The sequence below is a fragment of the Genypterus blacodes genome, unplaced genomic scaffold (genome assembly GCF_046128005.1).
Source record: "Genypterus blacodes isolate CSIRO-AG114 ecotype Tasmania unplaced genomic scaffold, CSIRO-AGI_Gbla_v1 ptg000021l_1, whole genome shotgun sequence".
NCBI lineage: Eukaryota > Metazoa > Chordata > Actinopteri > Ophidiiformes > Ophidiidae > Genypterus > Genypterus blacodes.
In genome coordinates this window covers 8,708,645-8,729,423 of record NW_027466834.1, presented here as the reverse complement: position 1 = coordinate 8,729,423, position 20,779 = coordinate 8,708,645, and the positions used below count along the sequence as shown (strand labels likewise).

Sequence of the window (20,779 nt, the reverse complement as noted above, 5' to 3'; positions counted from 1 at the left end):
CGTAACGTAACAAATAAAATGCCTGGACAAAATTATTGGTGCCCCTCAAATGTGATAATAAATTATTGGATTGTAGTGATATTTCTGGTGTTTTCAATCTTCTAATCATTCATCTATACTTCTCAGCTTGTAGTTTGTTCTACTCTCAGGGTCATTATCCTGTTGGAGGAGCCCTGACCTGCGACCGAGACAGAACTGCCAATCTGCCCTTGACACTGGACTGTTTTGGCTCCAGAATGCCTTGATTATCTTCTTATGTCATTGTTACCCACACAGTTTCAAAACTCCCTCTGCCAGACACAGCAAAGCAACCCCATAACACAACTGAGCCTCCTCCATGTTTCACAGTGGGGGATGCTTTTCTCTTCTCTGAAAGCCTGATATTTTTCTTTTCAACATAGAGCTGATATGTTTCCTCAGCAGAAACAGGCATTGTATTGCCTTTCTGCACCCCGAGTTCTCATCCCTCAGGTGGGCCCCCAGGGTGATGTTGCCATTGCAGGTTAAATTGTTTGTACATATGTAAAATACAATGGGACACAGCCTCTGGGCACACCACTTTTTAAAATCATGTTTTTGGATTTAAAACTATTGACCACCACATGCTGAGGCCAGTTCTGCAGAAAATCCTATATCCATATGATCAATGTCAGGTTAACCTATAATCCTTGGAGGTGGTTGGAGAGGGTGTATGAAAAATCCATAAATAAAATCCTTGTGTGGAGTGTGTGGAGGGTCCAGATGTCTGCTCACTGTCTCCAGCCTATCTGCCACCATAGTAGTGAGGCAGTCACACACTACACTCTCCACACACTTGCAAAGTAAAGATGTGTACCTGTCTGTCTGAAATCCTTCATCACTCTGGCATGAGACTTCTTTTGACACAGGTATTGTGGTGGACTTCCACACCTGCCATGTCATGACAATTTGAAGAGTAACCTGAACAACAACATAAAGAATACAGCTAATGAATGAAAGATGAGCCTCTTGTGTCTAGGTCAAGACAAAAGGTTGATCTGGCCTGATTTAAGTAATACACAATTGTGTGAAATGTAGAACAGACATTCGTGTACCACAGCATTATGCTTTTATAAACCAGTGTATCAAAAATGAAAAGTTATTTGGTTGCATGCGAGACAATACTTGTTCCAGTCATTCTGGTTAAACCTGCTGTAGAAAACATGCAGCTGGTCCACTTCTGTGGACCAGCTGCATGTGGGGTCAGGGCATTGGACCTGGGTTGGTTATGCATACTAGAAAGTACATTTGAACATATATTTGACTGTATAATTACTTTTCTAATTAGAAATCTAAAGGAAAGGGACCTAGTCTCATCATGTGACAAGCTGTCTGTCAGGCTAACTCAAGAACACATCTACCTTGGAGATAAAACAAGATGTGACACGATATCAACTATCACTGCAAAAGGTCGAAATATTACTGATGTGATAGTTCAGTTTTTTTCATGTTTAAAGAACTAGAGGAATCGCAAGTATCTACAACATATTTTATTTCACATTATTTTACAATATAAACCATTCTAGCTCATACCATGCTTTACTCTAAGTAAAAGATAAGCATATTTAAGAACAATTCAATAATTTTACCCAAATGTTAGACAGTAAAACAATTATTGCATCTAATGGTGTAAAATGAGAGCTTGAGAAGGCCAGCAACAAACATGATTTACTCATGTCAAAACTGGAATTAATGCTAAGATTTCTTTAATAAACAGGATGCGCGCAAGTGCAAATAAAATGCTAGCAATATCAGGGTAAACTACTGAGATGACATCTTCACATTTTCTTCAGTAATGCATAATGTATTGTCTGCAGGTATCAGAGCGAATACTCTCCATCGTATTGGAAACAACAGAAATAAGAGTATAAGTGTGATGCTGACAAAACACAGAAGTGTTAGTAGACAGTCCATCAGAACACGTGGCGCACTTCCACTGACATCCAGGCTTCAATGCTACTGTTGCGGTCTCAGTTTATCATGACAGATGTCACTGCAATAGTTCTTTGATATCAAGCACACAGCAGACATCAACAGTCAGGAAATCTTGGTCGTCGTGAGAGGGCAGTGGAAAAATATAATTCCAGACGGACGTTAACATATTGGTATTTACTATTAAAAATGTGCATGTTGATTTAATCTCTGGTTGAGGCTGTTGAGGGCGCAGAACAATGGCTTGTGCAAAATGGGAGTGTGGAGGCTAGTGAGCGTCTCCGTTGAGTGACGAGCTTTCCCTTTGGGGTGAAGAGCACCTGGAAACTCCTCGCTCGGTGTTGTCGGAGCTGGAGCCGCTTTGGCTGTGTGGGTCTGCTGAGGCAGCGCTTGTTGACGTGGACGAGGGCTTGGCTTTTTCCTTAAAGTCTGTGATTATTACTGTCAAGCCTCCAACTGTGACTTCTAGATGCTGAGCGCTGCTCCTGTCTATGTTCTTTAACCTGGGTCTGGTGAAGAGATTCACAAAAATTAATGATTTAAAAGACGACAAAACATGACGAAAAATCCAAAGTCCACTGAATATTATGAGCAGCAATGAGGTATTCCACTCATTCCTCACAAAACATTGATCCATTACCTTATCTTTTTATGGCTGTTCTTTTTAAGCGTGGGTTCTTTGTCGCTCTTGTCTTTCTCCGATTTTTCTTTCTTCTCCTTTTTGGGTAGTGTGGGTGGTGCAAACTGCTGATTTACTTGCTGTGCAACCAGCTGAGAAACAGGCCGTGGTTTTCTGGAAGAGACAAAAAAAAAAAGAAAGAGGCATTGGCTTCACACTTTTATCACGGCCCTTAAACTGTAGGTTCGGGTATTTTCTGTCATGTGACCCAGCAATATGATTGGTCGAGTCATTTGGTATCACAACATCATATACAAGCAAAGAGAAGACAAGTGAGAGAACACAGACAGGTGACAGCGATGCCAACCAATCACATACTAGCAATTCTGTGGAGCATCAGCCCCCCACATGTTTCAGGCCTGGTGGTCTGCCCTTCACCAACACTGAACTTTTGTCATAGCACGCATGGTAGGAAGGCAGGACACTTTTGAAATTTGGCATTGAAATACATTTCTAATTGTTAGGGTCAATTGAACAAACATTAGGGGTACGGGCAGAGACCCCAAAAAAGAAATCAAGCATAAACTCACAGTTACTGTCAACATGTGGCATGAATCATGGCTGGCCAGCATGTAAATTGAGCACTTTGGCTGTCACACTTCTGTAATTAAAGATCATTTTCGGAAGATTTCTGGCCTGCTGGCAGCCCCATGTTGGTCAGAGTGTGGTCAGCCAGACTGGATTGTGTTCAGACCACAACCCATTCCTACACCTTTCATGTATATGTCACCTTGTAATCTGGGAAATGTATCCAGATAATAAGAATGTATGCCAATGCAAGACGTACAGTAAGTAAGGGCCTTAAGAGTTCTGCTGAATCTTTCTCTTGCACTACCACAGTGCAAACAGCATGTGGCGATCTGGCAATGTCAGATTATTCTACCTTCTTATATCTTCTAAAATATATAAAACAATGAGCAAATCTCAAGTGTACTTCTACCAGACAGTAAACTACTTTCACAAAGCTTACTGTATCACAAACATTAAAGACATTTTGCTATGATGTACTACTACAGTATAGAAAATCTGTAAATATACAGGTGCATCTCAATGAATTAGAAAAGTGGAAAAGTTAATTTAGTTCAGTAATTCAATAGAAAAAGTGAAACTCTCATATATTATAGATTCGTTGCACACAAAGTGAAATATTTCAAGCCTTTATTTCTTTTAATTTTGTTGATTATGGCTTACAACTCACGAGAACCCAAATTTCAGTATCTCAGAAAATAAGAATATTGTGGAAAAAGTTCAATATTGTAGCCTCAAGGTGTCTCACTCTAATCAGCTCATTAACTCAAATCACCTGTGAAGCTTTCCTGAGCCTTTAAATTGTCTCTGTCTGGTTCAGTAGGAGACACAATCATGGGGAAGATACCATATACTAATTTATTGAGATACACCTGTACATCTTGATACAGAATCTGTTAAAGAAAAATATAGGCTATAATCATTAATTCATGTCTCATCAATAACATAGGCTGCACAAGTCAGTTTTTCCCTTAATGCTCATTTCTTAGCTAGTAAAGGTGTGGTGATGAATATTTGGAGACCAACTCCCCCACATTTTTGTGGGGTAGTCTTGCCCCAGTCTGTCTATGAACATGACTTAAAAATCACATCACCACATGACGAACAACCTCTACAAAAGGTATGGTAAAAAGGTACACGCATGAGCAAAAAAAATGGCAGATTGTAAAGCAAAACCCATTACTACACCGCATTTAATTGTTTTATTTGAAATACTAACACTGGTATTAAAACGGATGCGATCGTAATCATTGTCTTCTCTGAATTTTAGTTAATACGTAGGTGAGTTTAAACATCTACAACCTAACACGTGTCCGCTTAGTGGATACGTGAATGGGGATTACAATTGACTGCAGCAGTTTTAATAAATGCTTAATACTCAAAATAGCTGCAGTGATTCTTACCGGGTCGACGTGCCTTTCCTGACGTCACACATCATGCACTTGAACGCCTCAGCGCTGTTCCTGAATGTGCAGACGCTACAGTCCCAGTAACCATCGTCACAGGAGGGCTTCAACTGCCGCTTTGGCCTTCACACACACACAAAAACAGACATGTTTTCAGCCACAAGTCTACTCCGACACAAACGAATAAAAAAAAGGGTGCCGGTGCGCCGGAGAAACGACACAAAATGCGACGTAGTCTGGGTCTAGACGTCTGTCCGTGCAGGAAACGAGCTTTGAGTTTGCCCTTTATTAACACCAGCCAGCCGCCATGAACACTTCAGTCAGACAGCCCCATTGACCGTGCTTTCTGTTTACAAACGACCCCGTGAAGTCTCCATTTAACGATACCGGTGACTGTTTTACCTTGTGGGACTCTTCTTGTCTCCCATTCCACGCGAATTCGCCCTGCTACCGTTGAAAAGCAACAATGATTGAGGGCAAAAAAAAAAAGCCTGTTAGCTGCTATTCAGCTGTCGTGGAAACTCCTGGCGAAAGATGGTCACGTGACACGGGTTTACCCAATCACTTTAGATATAATCACAACAGTGCGCTGGTGTGACAACAGAGGGAAGCGTGTAGCGTTAATATAGCGCATTTTACATCCTAAAGTTTCAGTTACAACAACTTATGAGCTGCAAAGCCATATGGAAGCTCGAATGGAAATAGCTTATGTTTCCAAAACAGTGCTGCATTAGACAAAAGTACGTCGAAATACTGTACATGACATATTTTTCAACCAGCATATTTGTGTAATTTTAAATGTTGCCAGAATCTCCCTCTCACCATGAATGCAGACGCTGAATGTGTCGTTTTAAATGTTTATTTGTCTATATTTCAGCTTCTAATCTCACGACGAAAGTTGGTAGTTCCAAAGAACAACCACTTGGGGGCAGTCCATTGATTTAGGCAAACATGTTCTGCTGTGGCGAAGAAGAGAAGACGGTAAGCTCACTGAACTGTTTTTGTTTTTAATGTGGAGTAATGTGGTTTGCTGTGCAACTTGGATCTATTCGTAATTGTGCGTTACACACACAAACCGCGCAGGCGATATATATGGACTTAAATATTAATGCCCCGGTTTGTGTTTGAGTTTCTTGTAATGTATTATTGTGTTATGAACGAGGAAGACTAACCAGCTGAGCTAACGACAGCTAACTCCCTCCACTCGCGAGTAAGGGGTGTTTACATTTCTTGACACACACAATAAGGAAGATGCTGCAGATTTTGGCGGGATATGCTGCGCAACACCCTTTCCTCACAGGTCTTTACTGGGATTGAAATCTGGAGTCCAATTGAGGAATACCACTTAGATTTTATGGAATTCATCCCTGATTTATTAACTGTAAGAATACATTTGTCCTCATCCGGGTTCCTGATAAAGCATAGCCAAAATATCTTGCACCCAAGACTTTAGGCCAATGTTGCATGCTTTGGGTAACTATTGGTTGATAAAAATGTTAATGTTGCTGTTGTCCTGATCTTGTCAATGTTGTGCCAGATCTTCTCCCCTTGTCGATCATAGATTTTGCAGTGTTCCATAAGGAATTTGATAGCTTATACATGTTTGTATAACCCTCTACCGATTGGCATATAGATAGCTCATCTAGATGTTTTTGCACTTTGGCTGACCATGGTGGCAATGCGGCCAATGCGGTTGTAAACATGTAGCTCAGTGTTCAGGCTTGCAAGTTTGTAAAGTGATTATTTAATTATCAGTAATGTGGAGAGAAATACCGCACTAAGGCCACAAGTTGCATGGTGTCATTCTAAATCGTCCTAATTGGTTGGGGGAAGATAAGCAGACGAGTACGGTGTTGTTCCAAATGGTCAGGTCTGAATTTGTCTTTTTACGAGAATGAAACAGATGAATGATGCCGTACCATTTTTATCCTTACAGGTACCTATTAGGACATCTCCAGCACATCTTGGGTAACCAACACCTGTTACATAATCAGTAAGTCTTTTTTTGTGTGCTCTTTCATGTGTACTGGAAATAAGATAAAGCACGGGAAGGACCAACATGCTTGTGAGTGGTTCTTTTCGCAAGGCAGCTTTAAGAGTGTGAGTGAGAGGAACTGTCAGTCATCTGTTGTACAGCTACTTAAAATGTTATCTGTCCTGAGCAAATCTATTGAACCTGGCTGGGCTAAGGGTTCACACCATCATGAAAATCCTGGAAAATACAGGACATTTAGAAAGCTATTTTCTGCACTCATGAAAGCAAGTAATCATGAAATGGTTTTAATGCTTGTCACCATAACAACATAGTCACATCTAACAGACAGTTACCTAAGTTTGATATACTGTAAACTACACTACAAATTAAACTTTACATTTTTCTCAACAGGCATAAATATGTCTAAAATGCTGCAATGGACGTTTAGGCTTGGAAGTTGAGTTTAAATAGAAAGGTCCTGGTCAAAATCTGTATTCATCCTGTAGACTGCCTATGACTAAGACCATGACACGTATCAAAAGTGAATTGCTCGTTGGCCCCCATCTCTAATATTTGATACGAACAACCGTAGTTTCATATTTATTAGTGCGGCAGGCAGAATTACATCAAATAACATGAGCACCTCGCAGCTTTGAGGAACGCTTGGCAACAGAACAGAGAAGAACAGAAGTTCTACAAGGCCGGCCTTTATTATTCCCGCCCATAATAAAGGATGTCTGTGGAACTGTGGAGAAATGTAATCTTTGAAATGTAATCCCGTTTTTATGAAATCTCTTCAAAAGCAAATTGATGTTATTCCCTTTCTTTCGATGTTTAGTGTGCACAGCTGTTCTGTAGAAATCTGATTAACGCACTCCATTACTTCTCAGTGGCGTATCGACGCGCTCCAAAATCAATCAGAGATGAGTATGAAGACCGCTTTCAAGGCATGGACACAAGACAGGCAAGTGAAGTTAAGGTGTAGTTCTGCACGGTCACAAATATGACTTTTAGTTAATGACATGATATTCTAAATTCTTGTCTTGTACAAAATATGAAATGTGATATAAATAACATTTTGTCAACTGTGTCATTTCAGGTGATGGTCCAAAGAGTTGTTAATATTGAAAAGAGGAAGGCTATTCCTCGACCTGAGCCAGATTATGACAGAGGATACGGCGAAGACCAGTGGTATGGCGGTCCTCGAAATTACTCGGAGGGCTACTACTCGCAAGATGACCGTCGATACGTTGAGGACCACCCCAACTTTGGCAGTTTCCGCAGAAATTCACCACCCCCAAGAAATGTATGATAAACTTTGGTACTCGTTGTTTATTAAGTCGATTTTTATGTATTTAAAGCCTGCCTTTTAATAAAATTGCGACGTTTCAGATCATCATGAATGAACGGAAATATATAGCACTCCAATATAGTCATAGCTACAACCTGTCGTAACGTGGATGTATCGTGAAATGGTAAATAAGTCATCTGTTATAAATCTGATTCTCTTCTCAGGATGGCCAGTACGCCCACTACAGTTCAAACAGAGAGGATCATTCTAGGCGTCAAGTAGAGATCAGGTAAGTCATCCTTTTGCCATCTATTTTAATTTTGTCTTTGTAACACCCTGATTATGTCGAGTGTCCTATTCGCTCGCGGTGCTGCTGCCTCTCTCCACAAGGATTTGTGTAAGCGTACAAACTGACCTGTAGGTGGAGACAGAGCTCTTCTATGAGACATTTCATGAGGAAATCCAGTGAGCACTTCAAATCGAAATTAGCTCAAACCCTAACCCTAAAATCTTACTCTTACATTATATGGATAATGCCCCATGCATTGTTATATGCATGTGTTACACAGACATCTCAAACACACCGGCGATGTAGCTGAAATGATTGTTTTGCATAATCATTCTGGGAAGCATGTTTCAGTTATTGGTGACCCTTTTTCTCTTTAGATAGGCTTTGCCCCCACATAGAGGAAATATATCCAGCAGCTCTCTACCTCTAGTAACAGACACTTATCTTACCATTAAACATGATAACAGCTTACAGGCCAATCACCCCCTTCTCTAGGTCTCACACCAGGCTAGGGAGGGGCACAAAGGACTCTAGTGTCTACTCAGTGCCCTAACCCACCCTAGGAGGGGGAAAAAAACAGCTGGGCCACTCCCTCTGAAGTCAAACATCTACACATAGTCAAATCTTCTGAGCCATTTCATGTCTTTACATTGTAGCTTAAGTGGTAACATACCCTATTGCCTGATGTGATATTTTTATTTGAAAGTAAAAATGTATAATTATAGTCAGTTATATGCATTTTGTATTCACTCAACTCAGATTCCTGAATGCATCAATATTTGATGTAACATATTATTTGAATGCTTTTAATTTGATTTCCCCTCAGCTTCTGCTCCCAACAAATATTACAGTCTGTTTTTTTTATTTCTTTATCGAAAATCCTTTAAGAACACAACTTAACAAGAACAACACCTGCCTCCTTCCACATTAACCCCTCAACAACCAGCATAGTTTTGTGGTTGAAAGAGAAAAATGCCTCTCGTCAAAATAAAACTTGATTCCTTGCTCAGACGTCTGAATTTCTAATTCACAGAGTTGACAGACAGAGACTATCATGATGGAAATAGTGCTCTCCATGCCAGTAAATAATGAGCCTTGCAGTTATAGTATCCATTCAGTCTGAAAATGGGGAACTTCTACACGATCTCCTTGCATTTTATTTATAGTTGAAGCATTTCTTAGAGACTGTATAGTTCTGACGTCTAATCAACTCCAAATCTGTGATTTCCTTCTTTGAAGGTCTAGACGTACCACAACTGTCATCTTCTGTTAAATGCTCCCTTGACACACCTATAGTGATGAATTGCATAGACTGCAGGACATGAATAGAGGAAAGTCCCCAGGGTGGCATGGGATCACACCAGAATTCTGTTCTCTATCATTCTGGGGCTTATATGCAGATGACTTATTACTGTATTTGAACATTGTCCCTCATTCTGTATCCAATTTTTTTTAATATTTTTTAAGTGTTCAGCACCACTTCTAGTCATACAATTCATTTTGAACTCTTTTGCCAGTTAATTATGCAATGTCAGTTATAAACTTGACTGACATTCCAGTTGTCTCTCACTTTAAATGTCTTGGTACATGAATATATTCATCTCCTCACACAATTATTTACAAAAATTCTACACCTCTCTCAGACTATAACATCAGACCTTGTCAGATGGTAAAATCTTACTGAATCATAAAGTCTGTCAGGATGAATACTAGTTGGATGAACATGAGGATCAGTTTTTATGTAAATATGCTCACATTACCTGCTCCGCAGCATTTTTGCAAAGATCGACAAATCGGTTTCCAATTTGATCTGGAAAAGGGGATCGTGGAGCGAGAAAGGAGAACTGAGACCATGAAGCAAACAAGCAGGCAATGTAATGTTCAAGTAAATTGAATGAATAGGGTGACAAACAGGGCAACAGCAGAAAGCCACAGCTGCCGAAAGTTGCGTAAACATGACACATTAGTGTGGACGTAGAGTCCTAGATGACATCAGTGTTGATTCGATGATCTCATACTGTAGGTACAGTTTTTACAGGATGATGTCAAACAGCAGTGTAGGCAGCTACAGATCGCATCAGAGGCTGTGGTGGGGGAAAAAACCCTGTTGGAATATTTGCTTTGCCTAACAGCACGACAACATCAACAACAACAACAAATGCTCAGGTATCTGGAAAGGGTTATGTCACATGGTAAAAGATGGCATTTTGTGTCTTCAGTTCCATATCAAGATCACAGTTCTGCTTATAGAACAAAAGCTGTTGGTCAACTGTTGCTTGTGATGATGATGAAGATCGTAAGGAATTCTCAGTTGCCACATTTGACTCACTCAAGCTTTCTCTAGTTTTGTAATGTGTTAATATGGTTATTTACCCATCTTTAATCTTTATGTAGACAATGACTGCTTATCTGTTATCTGCTTATCAATGCTGTGTTTACTTGACATTTAATTATTTTTGTTGTGTTTTGGTTTTGTGTGCACATGTTTCTTGTACATCCGTGATCAATGGGTCTGTCAGAATATACATTTTTAATGTCTTTCAGGAGGGGTGGCAGAAGCGGTCCCTATCATCGCAGCAGAGGTCGAGGTTTAGCCCCTCATCAGAGGTCTGCATCAGATAGGAAAGCAAAGTAGGTGCCATCACATCCATATGCAGACCTGGGGTAATTAGAAGTTCTAGTTTATAAGTTTTAGCATACATTAAACCTTTGCAAGTCAGCAGGTAGATAAAGGAAAGCACAACACACTGCTCCAGAAAACTCCACAGATGCAGAAGAACAATTGCAAGTGGAGTGAAACGCGATCATGGCTACCTTTTTAAAGGTTTCGATGTTCAGTACATTGTTAAAGATGAAGGTAGTACACTTTTTATGGAGGTGTTGAGGTCAATCAGTATGCTATAATTACATTTTGATGTTTAATATATTAATGATCTCAAATAATTTACACAAACTATCTTCATTGTCTGTCACGTTTGTTTGTAACACTAGTGTGAGGCAAAAAGATGACTTTGACTCGCACATTTGGGAGGATTCAGTCTCCTCAATTTTGTGTTTTCCAAGGGAAGAGCGTGATGACTTCAGGCGGAGAGAACCCATTCCTCCTGAGGGTCAGGCTCCTCTCAGGAAAGAACCTCATCCAGCTTTACCTGCCCGAACCATTGTAAACAACAACAACAACAACAGGGACTTCTCCCCTGACAGGGACGACAGCCACACCTACCAGCAGGTCCAGCAAAGGCGTACGTACACAAGTGTTCTAGTGTACATTGTCCTCTTTTGCGTTCTCCTACTACATAGATTATAGTTACTTTGACTTTGTGAGTGAGCCCTCATAGTTTTCGTAGTTTGATGAAAGACACATCAATGATATTTGTCTTGTTTCCTTTTGTATGTGCTTGAATACAGCCTCTGTTTTTAGTTGTCAAATTATATATTACACTGTATTCTTTTATCTTTTTAGTTATAACAAACTTCAAATACATACTGTATGGCGATACACTTAAGAATGCCAGAAACATTCAAACGTGGCTCCTTTTTAAAGTCCATCATCCATCTACTCTCCTGCTCCGAGTTGAACCTTTGGTTTCTCACTTGTCACTAACCACCCCGACACTCTGTGATTAGCCAAAGTGTGCGAAACCCAAGGAAGCATCGATAATGGGATTGATACAGTCCAGGCTCGATTTACCCACGTCTTGAAAAAAAACGGTATAAAAAGTGAGCAAGGGAATGTGTTGGCATTATGCAGCGTGTGTTATAATTCCTACTTTACCAAGGTAAATAATCAGTATGACTAAAGGAATTAAGCCATTTCAACTGAAGCCTGTGTTTTTAGCAGTGGTGTGTATCACGAGGGGTCAGGGTGTGCTGAACGAGTTGAGATGTTAATTACACTAGACACCACACACACGTTTAGAGGATGGAAAGAGGAGAGCCTTGGTTGAACTGTGCTGCCTTAAAACCATCTTCAAATTCACTTTGTGGTCTTCATTTTTAAATATTATTTTCTTACTTTTCACATGAATAGGAACTTCTTTCGGATTTGCCAAAGTTTGAAGACTTCTCCTCTGCGTCTTCAGTGCTTTTTACTTCGAATGTTTTTAAAGATTTGAAGGTTTAGCTCCCTGTGTACCACCCTTTGAACTTGTCATCAAACAGCGTGAAAACTGTTGTCCCTCCCACCCCCAGCTCCATCTGGGACACTAATTAGGCCAAAACATCAAAGTACACAGAAAAGGGTTTTCTTGGTGATAAAGAATACACACACAGGCTCTTTCCTATGATGATTCATTTTCAGGTCCTTAATGGTGCAAACCCATTAAGGCTAAGAATACTCTACATATGCTGCACACATGACTTGATGATCCAATCTTCTAATCTAGATCAGAACTCGGTTAAATTGATTTAAAGAAAGATTTCACATATTTCAGGTATACAACAGACACTCGTCTGTTCTTTAAGGTGGTTGTTTTCTTTTGTTTACCATGTGAATGAGCTTCTTTCATGGTATTTGACTTTCTCCATAGATAAGCCCAATGTACCGACGAGCCACACTCCCAGCACCTCGGCTGAGAGATCTCCTCGCAGCTCAGGAACAGTAAAGGTACTTCCATCACGTGCAACAGTATCGCCTTTACAATCGACTAATGCCTTTAAAGCACAACCACACTTTTGGAATAACAAATTAGTTCCTCAGCATAGCAAATGGGTTGTTTACAGAACTATTGGACCCTAAACAAAAAGCACACAGCTCAAGCCTAGAGAGCCAGAAAGAGAGAGAGAGACAACACAGTAGTATGGACTGTATGACATTAGTGTTGTTGGTTTGATGATGTTATAGGTACAGTTTTTACAGGATGATGTCAACAGATCGCATCATAGGCTGTCCCTCAGCCATTGTGAAATAGAGGGAGAAGCGAGGGAATATCAACAACAACAAGCTTAGTTGTGGACTGTCCTTTAGTCTGTCAACAAGGAATGTTTGCACCCAGCTGCTTTATTGCATCACAACAGTAGTAATACTGATCAGTCATTTTTGTGATGATGCACAAGGTATATCAGAGTGTGATCCTGTAAAATCAGTTATGTCAAAGAATAAGATCTTTGATTTATCCCCTTTCACATTACAGTGTTTTCCTTTTGAACTGTAAGTGCAACAGCTATGTTTGTGTCACAGGTCACAGGTGTCAAAACCCTTTAATTAGAGATGTATGGTGTCATGTTTAGGACAAACTTAGCATTTCTGATTACTGTTCGCATTGTCACCCGCCAAAGTTTGCTACAAACTTGTTTGAACCATTTTTTTAAACCCAATGACCTTAGCTCTAACCTCTACCCTTTGCTCTTCCAGGAAAAACCCCCTGCATCTGCAGCGGAGCCGGAGGAGGTGGTGCCAGCCGCCAGCGTAGAGCCAAAGCTGACACCAGAGGACGACTTCAAGGTCCGTCGGTCGGAGGCCATTAAGGTTAAAGCTCTGGAAATTGAAAAGGTAGTGAGCTTTGCACCATGAAATGACCTAACTGCTGTTATATTCTCCCACACATGGTTGATCCTTTAATTTCACTCCATCGTAACCGCCCAACATCTAACCCTAACCCTAACAACAAAAATAAATAGCATATAGTGTCACATTCCTAATGCTGATGCTGTGCTTTACTCTTCCTTATTTGAAATACAGACCTGTCACTGATCACTAGAATTCCTGATAAAAGAGAAGCAGTGCTGGCATCAAATTGGACTTAACTGACCACATTTTCCTTTTTTTTTTTTTTGGATTTTTGGTGTTCAACCTGTGTAACTGAACACAGCTGACTCATGCATCAACTTCATACACAATACCTGAAAACCCGAGATTGGCCAAATGAAGAACCAGGACTTGGTTTGTTGTATTTGCTGGTAGACATTTAATACATACTGAACCAGCCTAGCAAATGTGTGAGGTTGCAGCTTTCATTGCCAAGCTATCTGCACTTATTCTGCCCTCTCAACACACAAGTACAGTACTACTTATCTTTTCTCGTTAAAGCAGGGCAGGAATTGCCCTGTAGGGTGCAGGCAGCCCACCCACAGTGTGGTACGTCTCGTTGGCATTAGCGCACACATGCTTACCCTGCCATTTCCAGCCAGTCTACAGACGTGGTGAGCGGCGAGAGTCTCTGCTGTGTCCTTACATCTGCTTCAGGCTCAGCTAAACAAACACCGGACCCATCACTGCTGTGGAATGCCCTGGTCGACCAGAGGGAGTAGTGGGCTAAGGCTCAAAGAGGAGATGGTGCTCGTGTAAAATTTAGACCTTATTTTAAGCGAGAAGCATTCTACACACACACAGAAAAACTTAAATTCTCTTTTCAGAAAATCATTTCATTGAGGGCATCATGACTTGTAATGGCATAGATAGATAGATAGATAGATAGATAGATAGATAGATAGATAGATAGATAGAATTCAAGGGATTGATCGCATAATTAAATGACCAGATGGAATAAATGAAAACAACATACTAACTCTGAAAATAACCGTTCAAAACTTAGACAAGTGCCTGGTAGTGATTTTCCCTGAAGTCCATTCATCATTTCAATCAGTGCAAATGAAACAGATCCATTTCAATCATTCGCCTCTCCACCAAGAGGTCCGGCTTGCAGCTTGAGTGATTAAAATGGCTCTTTTAATATCCCCTAATACGTACCAGCCCTCAAGTCATTACCCTACTTCCCTTATTACGCAGGACCCCTGCCTGCATCGCTGCTCATTTGAACAGAGCTTCACTAAATGTTCATGTGAGAGCCGGATTTATAATCTCACTCAGACCCCTACCGTCTCAACCCCGCTCACCCTGCACCCCATCACACACCCTCCTGTCTGCATGTTCACAATTTGGCCCTCTACAAACATCCGATCTTGGCAAAAACCCACATTTAAAGCTCCTCCTTAATGCTCCCAGTATTGCTGTCTCTCTGGGCCTCTATCCCGTCCTGTGTGGCCCTGCAGTATCTGGCTTAGGGATCGGCTCATGGCTCTCACTCCAGGTCAGGAACTTAGACAGAAACCTCCCTGCAACCTTTTCTCACAACGGTACAGGCCACACGTAGGTTGAGAGCACTCTTCCTGTTTGCGCAAGTAACAAAGGATCCGTTTTGTAGAAATAGTTGCCTGATTGAAGGCACTCTCTTATTTGTTTTGGTACAGCAATAAATGTAGATGCTCTTACACACACACACACACTCAACAAATGTGAAGTCGAACGCTCACAACCCTGTAAACTCCAGTACAATCAAGGGAAAGCTCTTAATTTGAATTCATAGTTCATTATGAGGCCACTTCTGCCATGCGTTGTTACTTCAACCCGCTTTGAAGATACACCGTGTATAAAAGTGTATAAGAGATATAATGAAGTGAGAATGTAATCATTGTCAACCTTGGCTGTAGCCAGGAAAAGCTTAGGAAGGTTTTGTTTTGAAAGATGGCAAACATAATCAACCATAAGTGATCAGAGGGGGTGGTTTGTGGGACACTCACCACATGTTTGTGTTGTATTTAGCCCATGTTTCCTCACATCTTCAAACCTGGAAGCAATTTTTTGCCTCTCCACAATAATACTCGGTCGGCAAAATAGACTGCACTTTAAAAGGGAAACCGCCTGAACTTTGGGTTGTGATGGAAGTGTCACCATTCAATGTGAGTTCAGGATTCCAGCGGATGATCCAATAGAACTATTTTATGCTGAAGCTTGAAGAGTTGGTTGTTTTAAAATCTCCCTCTGTTTGTTCTCAGAAAGCATTTTTGTCCGGCTCTCACACTTTGCTCTTGTGCCAAACTGTAGGTGCAGTCCCCTCACGTTCCTCCTTTTTGCTCTCAGATTTCCAGACAAAAGCCAGTGGTCAAAGTTCAACCAATTTGTTTGGGGGGGATTTGATTGGTTGTATTTCCTTTTTTGAGAACAAACTGAAAAAACTGTTTGATTTGCAAGTTTTGCAAGTTAAATTTGAGCCTAACAGAGCGGGAGGCGGGCAAATTTGAGTGTGTTAACATATTTTTGAACTGGAGTAGTAGTAGTCCAGTTGATAACTAAGCTGATAACTTTGCATGCAGGCAGTAAAGAGCTCCTGTGTTGTTGAAAGGAGCTGGCTGACCCTGGGCTCGGCTGGCCACACGTGTCGCGAGTCGCTCACGTACTTGTGGTCGGGAACGGAGACTGTCATTATGTGGGGGCCACAAAAATTCGCTTGACATGATCTGCAGACATTAAAGCATCAGCCTGAGTCCAAACATCTCCCACAGTCTGGGATATTTCTGTCAGGGTTCTTCGCCTGCCTTGTGAGCAGTCTTATGTTGTGATGCAGATTTTTCACTTTCAGAAAATGGAATATATACCGGTAGATAATAACCTGCAATAACCTGCAATCCTCAGTTTAACATTTGATACATTTTAGTGAGGTAGACGTGGGAGCAGTGTTCCAGCATGATGTCGCACAGAATGTGGGCTAGGGGTTGTGGGAATGAAGAGATTGGCGAGTGTTAACTATGTGAACATGCTGTAGCTAGTTCTGCAGGGGTATTATCAGCTGGTTGTGAGAGAGTGGGAGAGATGGAGAGGAGTTCAAGGAGAACTTCAGACATTTTGGGCCAGAGGCACTTCAGTATTTTTTTAATGTTGTTTTAATTAGCAGGTAGAGCGCAGAATGACAGTCTTCATTTTTCCCACCAGACAGCAAAATGGATTGTGGGGGAATTTCTGTTAACCTTCCATTACCCACTCCCGTCCCAGTCTCGTATCCTGTATATGTTAAAATACTTAAACTTGGGTGTGAGCACGACAGGATTATAAATAGAAGAATAGAGACCCCTGGAAAAAGGTATTGGTAGCAGACTGTTTCCCGTCCACACTGTTGCAGGTTAAATGTCACATAATTGTTTGTTGTTTCCTTGACCTTTTTTTTGCTTGTTTGAAATCTTGGCACACCCACAGTGCAAGCATTTCACCCGCATTTGCGACTAGATGCAGACGTGGGGAACTGTAGACAGTATTTATGAGGGTGTGTGCAGATAAAAGTATGACGTCATTTAGTCCAAACAGCCTCAACATCAGATATAGATGTAATAAATACACCCAGCAAATAAAAAGAAAATTGAATCCGAGCTGTGACACTATTCCCATAAATGTTCGTAAAGTTTTCAAGTAAAGTTGAAGCCCATAAGTCAGAGGTGACCATGGCAACTAGACATTCTGCCATAAAGAATACAAAGTCTATGTTCTGTCGATTGGAGTTCTGGGGTTGGATTGCCACTGGGTCCTAAACAGCGCTGAGTCATGCAGAGTTATATTAGAGGTATATTATTATTTTATTATTAGTGTTATTTATACATTTTCATTGTGCCCCTGAAGTTCTTTATGTACTCCTTAGGGAAGAAAGTAGCTCAGCTCAGATCCCTCTCAAGAGTTTGAGGAAGACGGCACCTTGTCAACAACAGCTGTGTCCATTTCATTTTATACACACTTGCCTTAATAGAAATCGAGTGCATTTAAGTTGGGTAGACACTATTTCTTGTTACAAACTACTCTGAAGCCAGCAGATTGATGGACATGTGATCATGTAGCTTAGATACAGTATTATGACCTAACATGCCTTGTGGTTTTATCCATAGTTAACAGGATCCTAGAATACAGCCGGAAAAACCAGCTCACCTTACTTTCTGCTTAAGGCTGTACATTGATTTAAGTTAATAGCATTTCTTTTTTTCTTTTTGCCTTCAAAGGAACCAAAAATGATTTGTTTGAATTGCGTTTAACAGACGGTTACTGTTAAGATAACCTTTATTCAACAACAAAAGTCCAGAGCAGCTCTCGCATTCCTAAGATGGCTCTGCACTGTGAACATGACGCATATAAACCGCTAAAGACGCTGAAACCTGTTGATTAAATCTCTGCTTTGTGAAAGGGATCATATCTCCTGAAGAATAAGTGTTTTCCATCCGACATATTGACCTCCCCTCTTGAATTTGTCATCTGAAAGAAAGCCTTCACCTTATTGGAAGTTGTATGTCATCTTACCCGGTAATGGAGTATGATTTTGTGCTTGTTGTGGCTAACAGATTGGTTGTTATAAGCCACAGAAATGAAGCTTTCTGGGCAACATTAAAGGCTGCTGTGCTATGTATGTTTATTCTTTTACGGAATGCCTATCGAGTTTGCTATCATAGAGTGTGCGTGTTCGAACTGACAGCATTTATTATTTTAGATTTGTTTATGAAGGAGAACAACGGCCCACTTTCACTTTTAATTCTTTGTGTTATGGACACAGTGACAAAGAGAAAAGAGTGTTAGACAGGGACAGATTTCATTGGTGGGAATGTCATTGCAGCCACCTTCTGACTCTGATCTTAACTCAATCCTGGACTAAACCAAGGCTAGCTGTTCTTCCCCAAGGTGCGAAGTTGTACCAAACCATGCCGAGCCGACCGCCTGCCTCAATCTCTTATTACATTCGCAGCCAAGCTAATTTGACACAAACCATCCGATTCAATCTGGCCAAACCGTGCCGGTGACCACCCTCAACCTGCCCCTGTCATCCACACAAGCTAGCTAGCAAGCAAGCATGTCTGTTCAATACGTTTGAGTGGGATTCACAGAGTAGTGACAAAATGCTGTCCGACTGTCGAGCCTTTGACCGGCTAGAAGTGACTTGAACCTCTTGGGAGACATCAGTGCAGAGCCCCACATTTCTCCTGTTCGCCCCAGGTGATAAAGAGGTTATGTGCTTGCACCTGGGACACTAATAAACAACTTAACAGCCGTTGTGTGTAGGCACTAAAATGTGAGAGGGGTGTGTGAGCTTCTTACAATGGGGTGTGAAAGAATGCTGCAGTCTCGCTAACACACTCTGATAACTGGGCTCCCTTTTGTTTTAAAGGAGGACATGCATTTGAATGGCACACATTCACACACCTGATTCATTAAAGGCATGTATTTACCAGTAATGGTGCAGTTAGTTCACAGCTGAGTGTTAACATGATAATGTTACGTTTGTAGCATTCAGAGCTTTGCTGCGAATATAATGAACTTTCAAATTGATGTTTAAAATAACATAAGGAATTAAAAATGAAACCTAAACAAATTGGAATTCTATATTGTTTGAGGTTGTACCTCTGTAAACTCTTTAGACAATGCATGAATCTGATTTTACAACACAATCTGTACACTTTTGATAGAGGTTACAATTGTAGCAACAAATAGTGCAACACTGGAGAATCTAACCTCTGATGAGAGGCCATAGATGGTTGAAGAATGGATCAATTGGTAGATGGATGGATATTGTTAGAGACTTGTGCTTTGAGGTCTTTATTTACCCAACATTCTTCACATTTAGAATATGAAGGCATTTCTCTCCAACACAAATCAAACCGGAGATGAAAGTTTGTTGATTTGTTTGTTAAACCAAAAGGTCTAAACTATTTTGGAGACATGGCCATTCCTCATTTGTTCCTTGTCTTATATGGTCTTCCTTTGGATGTAGTGTTTATTAGAAACCTAGTGTTTATATGAAGATTGGGGTTAAGCATTGCTACCATAAGAAGTATTAAATTAATTTTTTGGTATTTTTGCCTCAAGTATACACATGACTTGCTAGTCTAATAGAAAGAATGCCATCTCCTGTTACTAAATGCTATCACATGGGTTATTAATAATGGATATTGCTCTTTCTTTTATGAAATATGAAATATTGTTTTTATGTTTCTTGAAAAATGTATTTAAATGTATTCATTTCCTACTTCCTGAATTGCTGGCCACAGCAAGTGAAGCCATGAAAGGCGGTCTACAGCATGCTCTTTTGTTGCCTTGGCCGGGTGTTTTGGGTCATTGTCAGGCGGAGAGACCCATCCACGACCCTCTGCACTTGGTTGAAATGTCTCACCCCATGATTTCCCGTCCTACTCTACAGCAAAATGAACGGCCAGAAAATAGACTTTAATTAGACTGTTTATGTTTGAGAATAGCCTCTTGTGTTAGATGTCATCTGTTTATTGTCTACTTGAGTCTTACTGCTTCCTTCCTGATAACCGACTCCTTATGTCATTGTTGTTTTGCAGCTGTACAGGCAGGACTGTGAGACATTTGCCACAGTGGTGAAGATGCTGGCAGACAAGGAGCCCAGTACAGAGAAACTGCTGCAGGTTTCACTGGATAAGAACCTGTTGGAGATGAAGCAGCGTTGCCTAGATGACCTCAAGCACTTCATCAAGGAGCTGGACCAGGTGATCCAGCAGCCAGACACCTCAGCTTGAACCACAGACGGCAAAAATGTCAGACTAGATGTGCCAATGAAGCAACAGTATGGAATCTTAAAATTTGAGTGCATGATTAATGATACTAAGATTTTAATGAATATCTTACAGTTATACCTTTTTAGAGTTTTAAATATGAAATATTATGAGTAAAAACACATTATGCTGTTCCATTAACAAAGACAATAATAAGATAAGGATTGTATTACATGTTCATGTTCTCTTTGTATGATATACCATTTTGTCTTCAATCTATTCAGCATGAAAAGATGTAAAAAAAAAAAAAAAGACTTATTCACGTGACTGAATAAAATTTTATTACAATTATTAATCTTAGCCTTATATTCCAGTTTGTACATTTATACAGATTAAACTGAAT

General features: G+C 40.5%; 2 protein-coding genes across 6 annotated transcripts; one reads left to right on the top strand and one right to left on the bottom strand.

The window, feature by feature from the left end:
• Nucleotides 1-1,493: 1,493 nt before the first annotated feature.
• Nucleotides 1,494-5,095, bottom strand: LOC142992221 (YY1-associated factor 2-like). 2 transcript variants are annotated; one of them, XM_076142578.1, is made up of 4 exons: nt 4,966-5,095; nt 4,561-4,686; nt 2,591-2,743; nt 1,494-2,459 (listed from the first exon to the last, which is right to left on the bottom strand). In XM_076142578.1, exons 1-4 carry the CDS (start codon nt 4,989-4,991, stop codon nt 2,219-2,221), a joined length of 546 nt encoding a protein of 181 aa, XP_075998693.1. In that variant the 5' UTR covers nt 4,992-5,095; the 3' UTR covers nt 1,494-2,218. The 2 variants fall into 2 exon arrangements, with proteins under 2 accessions (XP_075998693.1, XP_075998694.1); XM_076142579.1 differs by lacking the exon at nt 4,561-4,686.
• A 53-nt stretch (nt 5,096-5,148) lies between these two features.
• On the top strand, nt 5,149-20,697 carry LOC142992039 (uncharacterized). Of its 4 annotated transcripts, XM_076142304.1 has the most exons (11): nt 5,149-5,303; nt 5,441-5,544; nt 6,500-6,556; nt 7,429-7,502; nt 7,638-7,844; nt 8,054-8,118; nt 10,663-10,749; nt 11,182-11,360; nt 12,648-12,724; nt 13,472-13,609; nt 20,206-20,697. In XM_076142304.1, coding segments are annotated over exons 3-11 (1,023 nt in total). In that variant the 5' UTR covers nt 5,149-5,303; nt 5,441-5,544; nt 6,500-6,555; the 3' UTR covers nt 20,401-20,697. The 4 variants fall into 4 exon arrangements, with proteins under 4 accessions (XP_075998419.1, XP_075998418.1, XP_075998421.1 ...); XM_076142303.1 differs by lacking the exons at nt 5,149-5,303; nt 5,441-5,544 and adding an exon at nt 5,552-5,773; XM_076142306.1 differs by lacking the exons at nt 5,149-5,303; nt 5,441-5,544 and adding an exon at nt 5,599-5,620.
• The last annotated feature ends 82 nt before the right edge of the window (nt 20,698-20,779 follow it).

Bases quoted from the DNA above. Each gene is read 5' to 3' on its own strand.
- LOC142992221 (XM_076142578.1), bottom strand. From the start codon at position 4,991: ATGGGAGACAAGAAGAGTCCCACAAG. The intron at 2,744-4,560 runs GTAAGAATCACT...TGTCTCTTCCAG, and splicing joins AGGAAAGGCACGTCGACCCG to AAAACCACGGCCTGTTTCTC. The intron at 2,460-2,590 runs GTAATGGATCAA...TCTCTTCACCAG, and splicing joins AACAGCCATAAAAAGATAAG to ACCCAGGTTAAAGAACATAG.
- LOC142992039 (XM_076142304.1), top strand. The intron at 8,119-10,662 runs GTAAGTCATCCT...AATGTCTTTCAG, and splicing joins AGGCGTCAAGTAGAGATCAG to GAGGGGTGGCAGAAGCGGTC. The intron at 12,725-13,471 runs GTACTTCCATCA...TTGCTCTTCCAG, and splicing joins GCAGCTCAGGAACAGTAAAG to GAAAAACCCCCTGCATCTGC.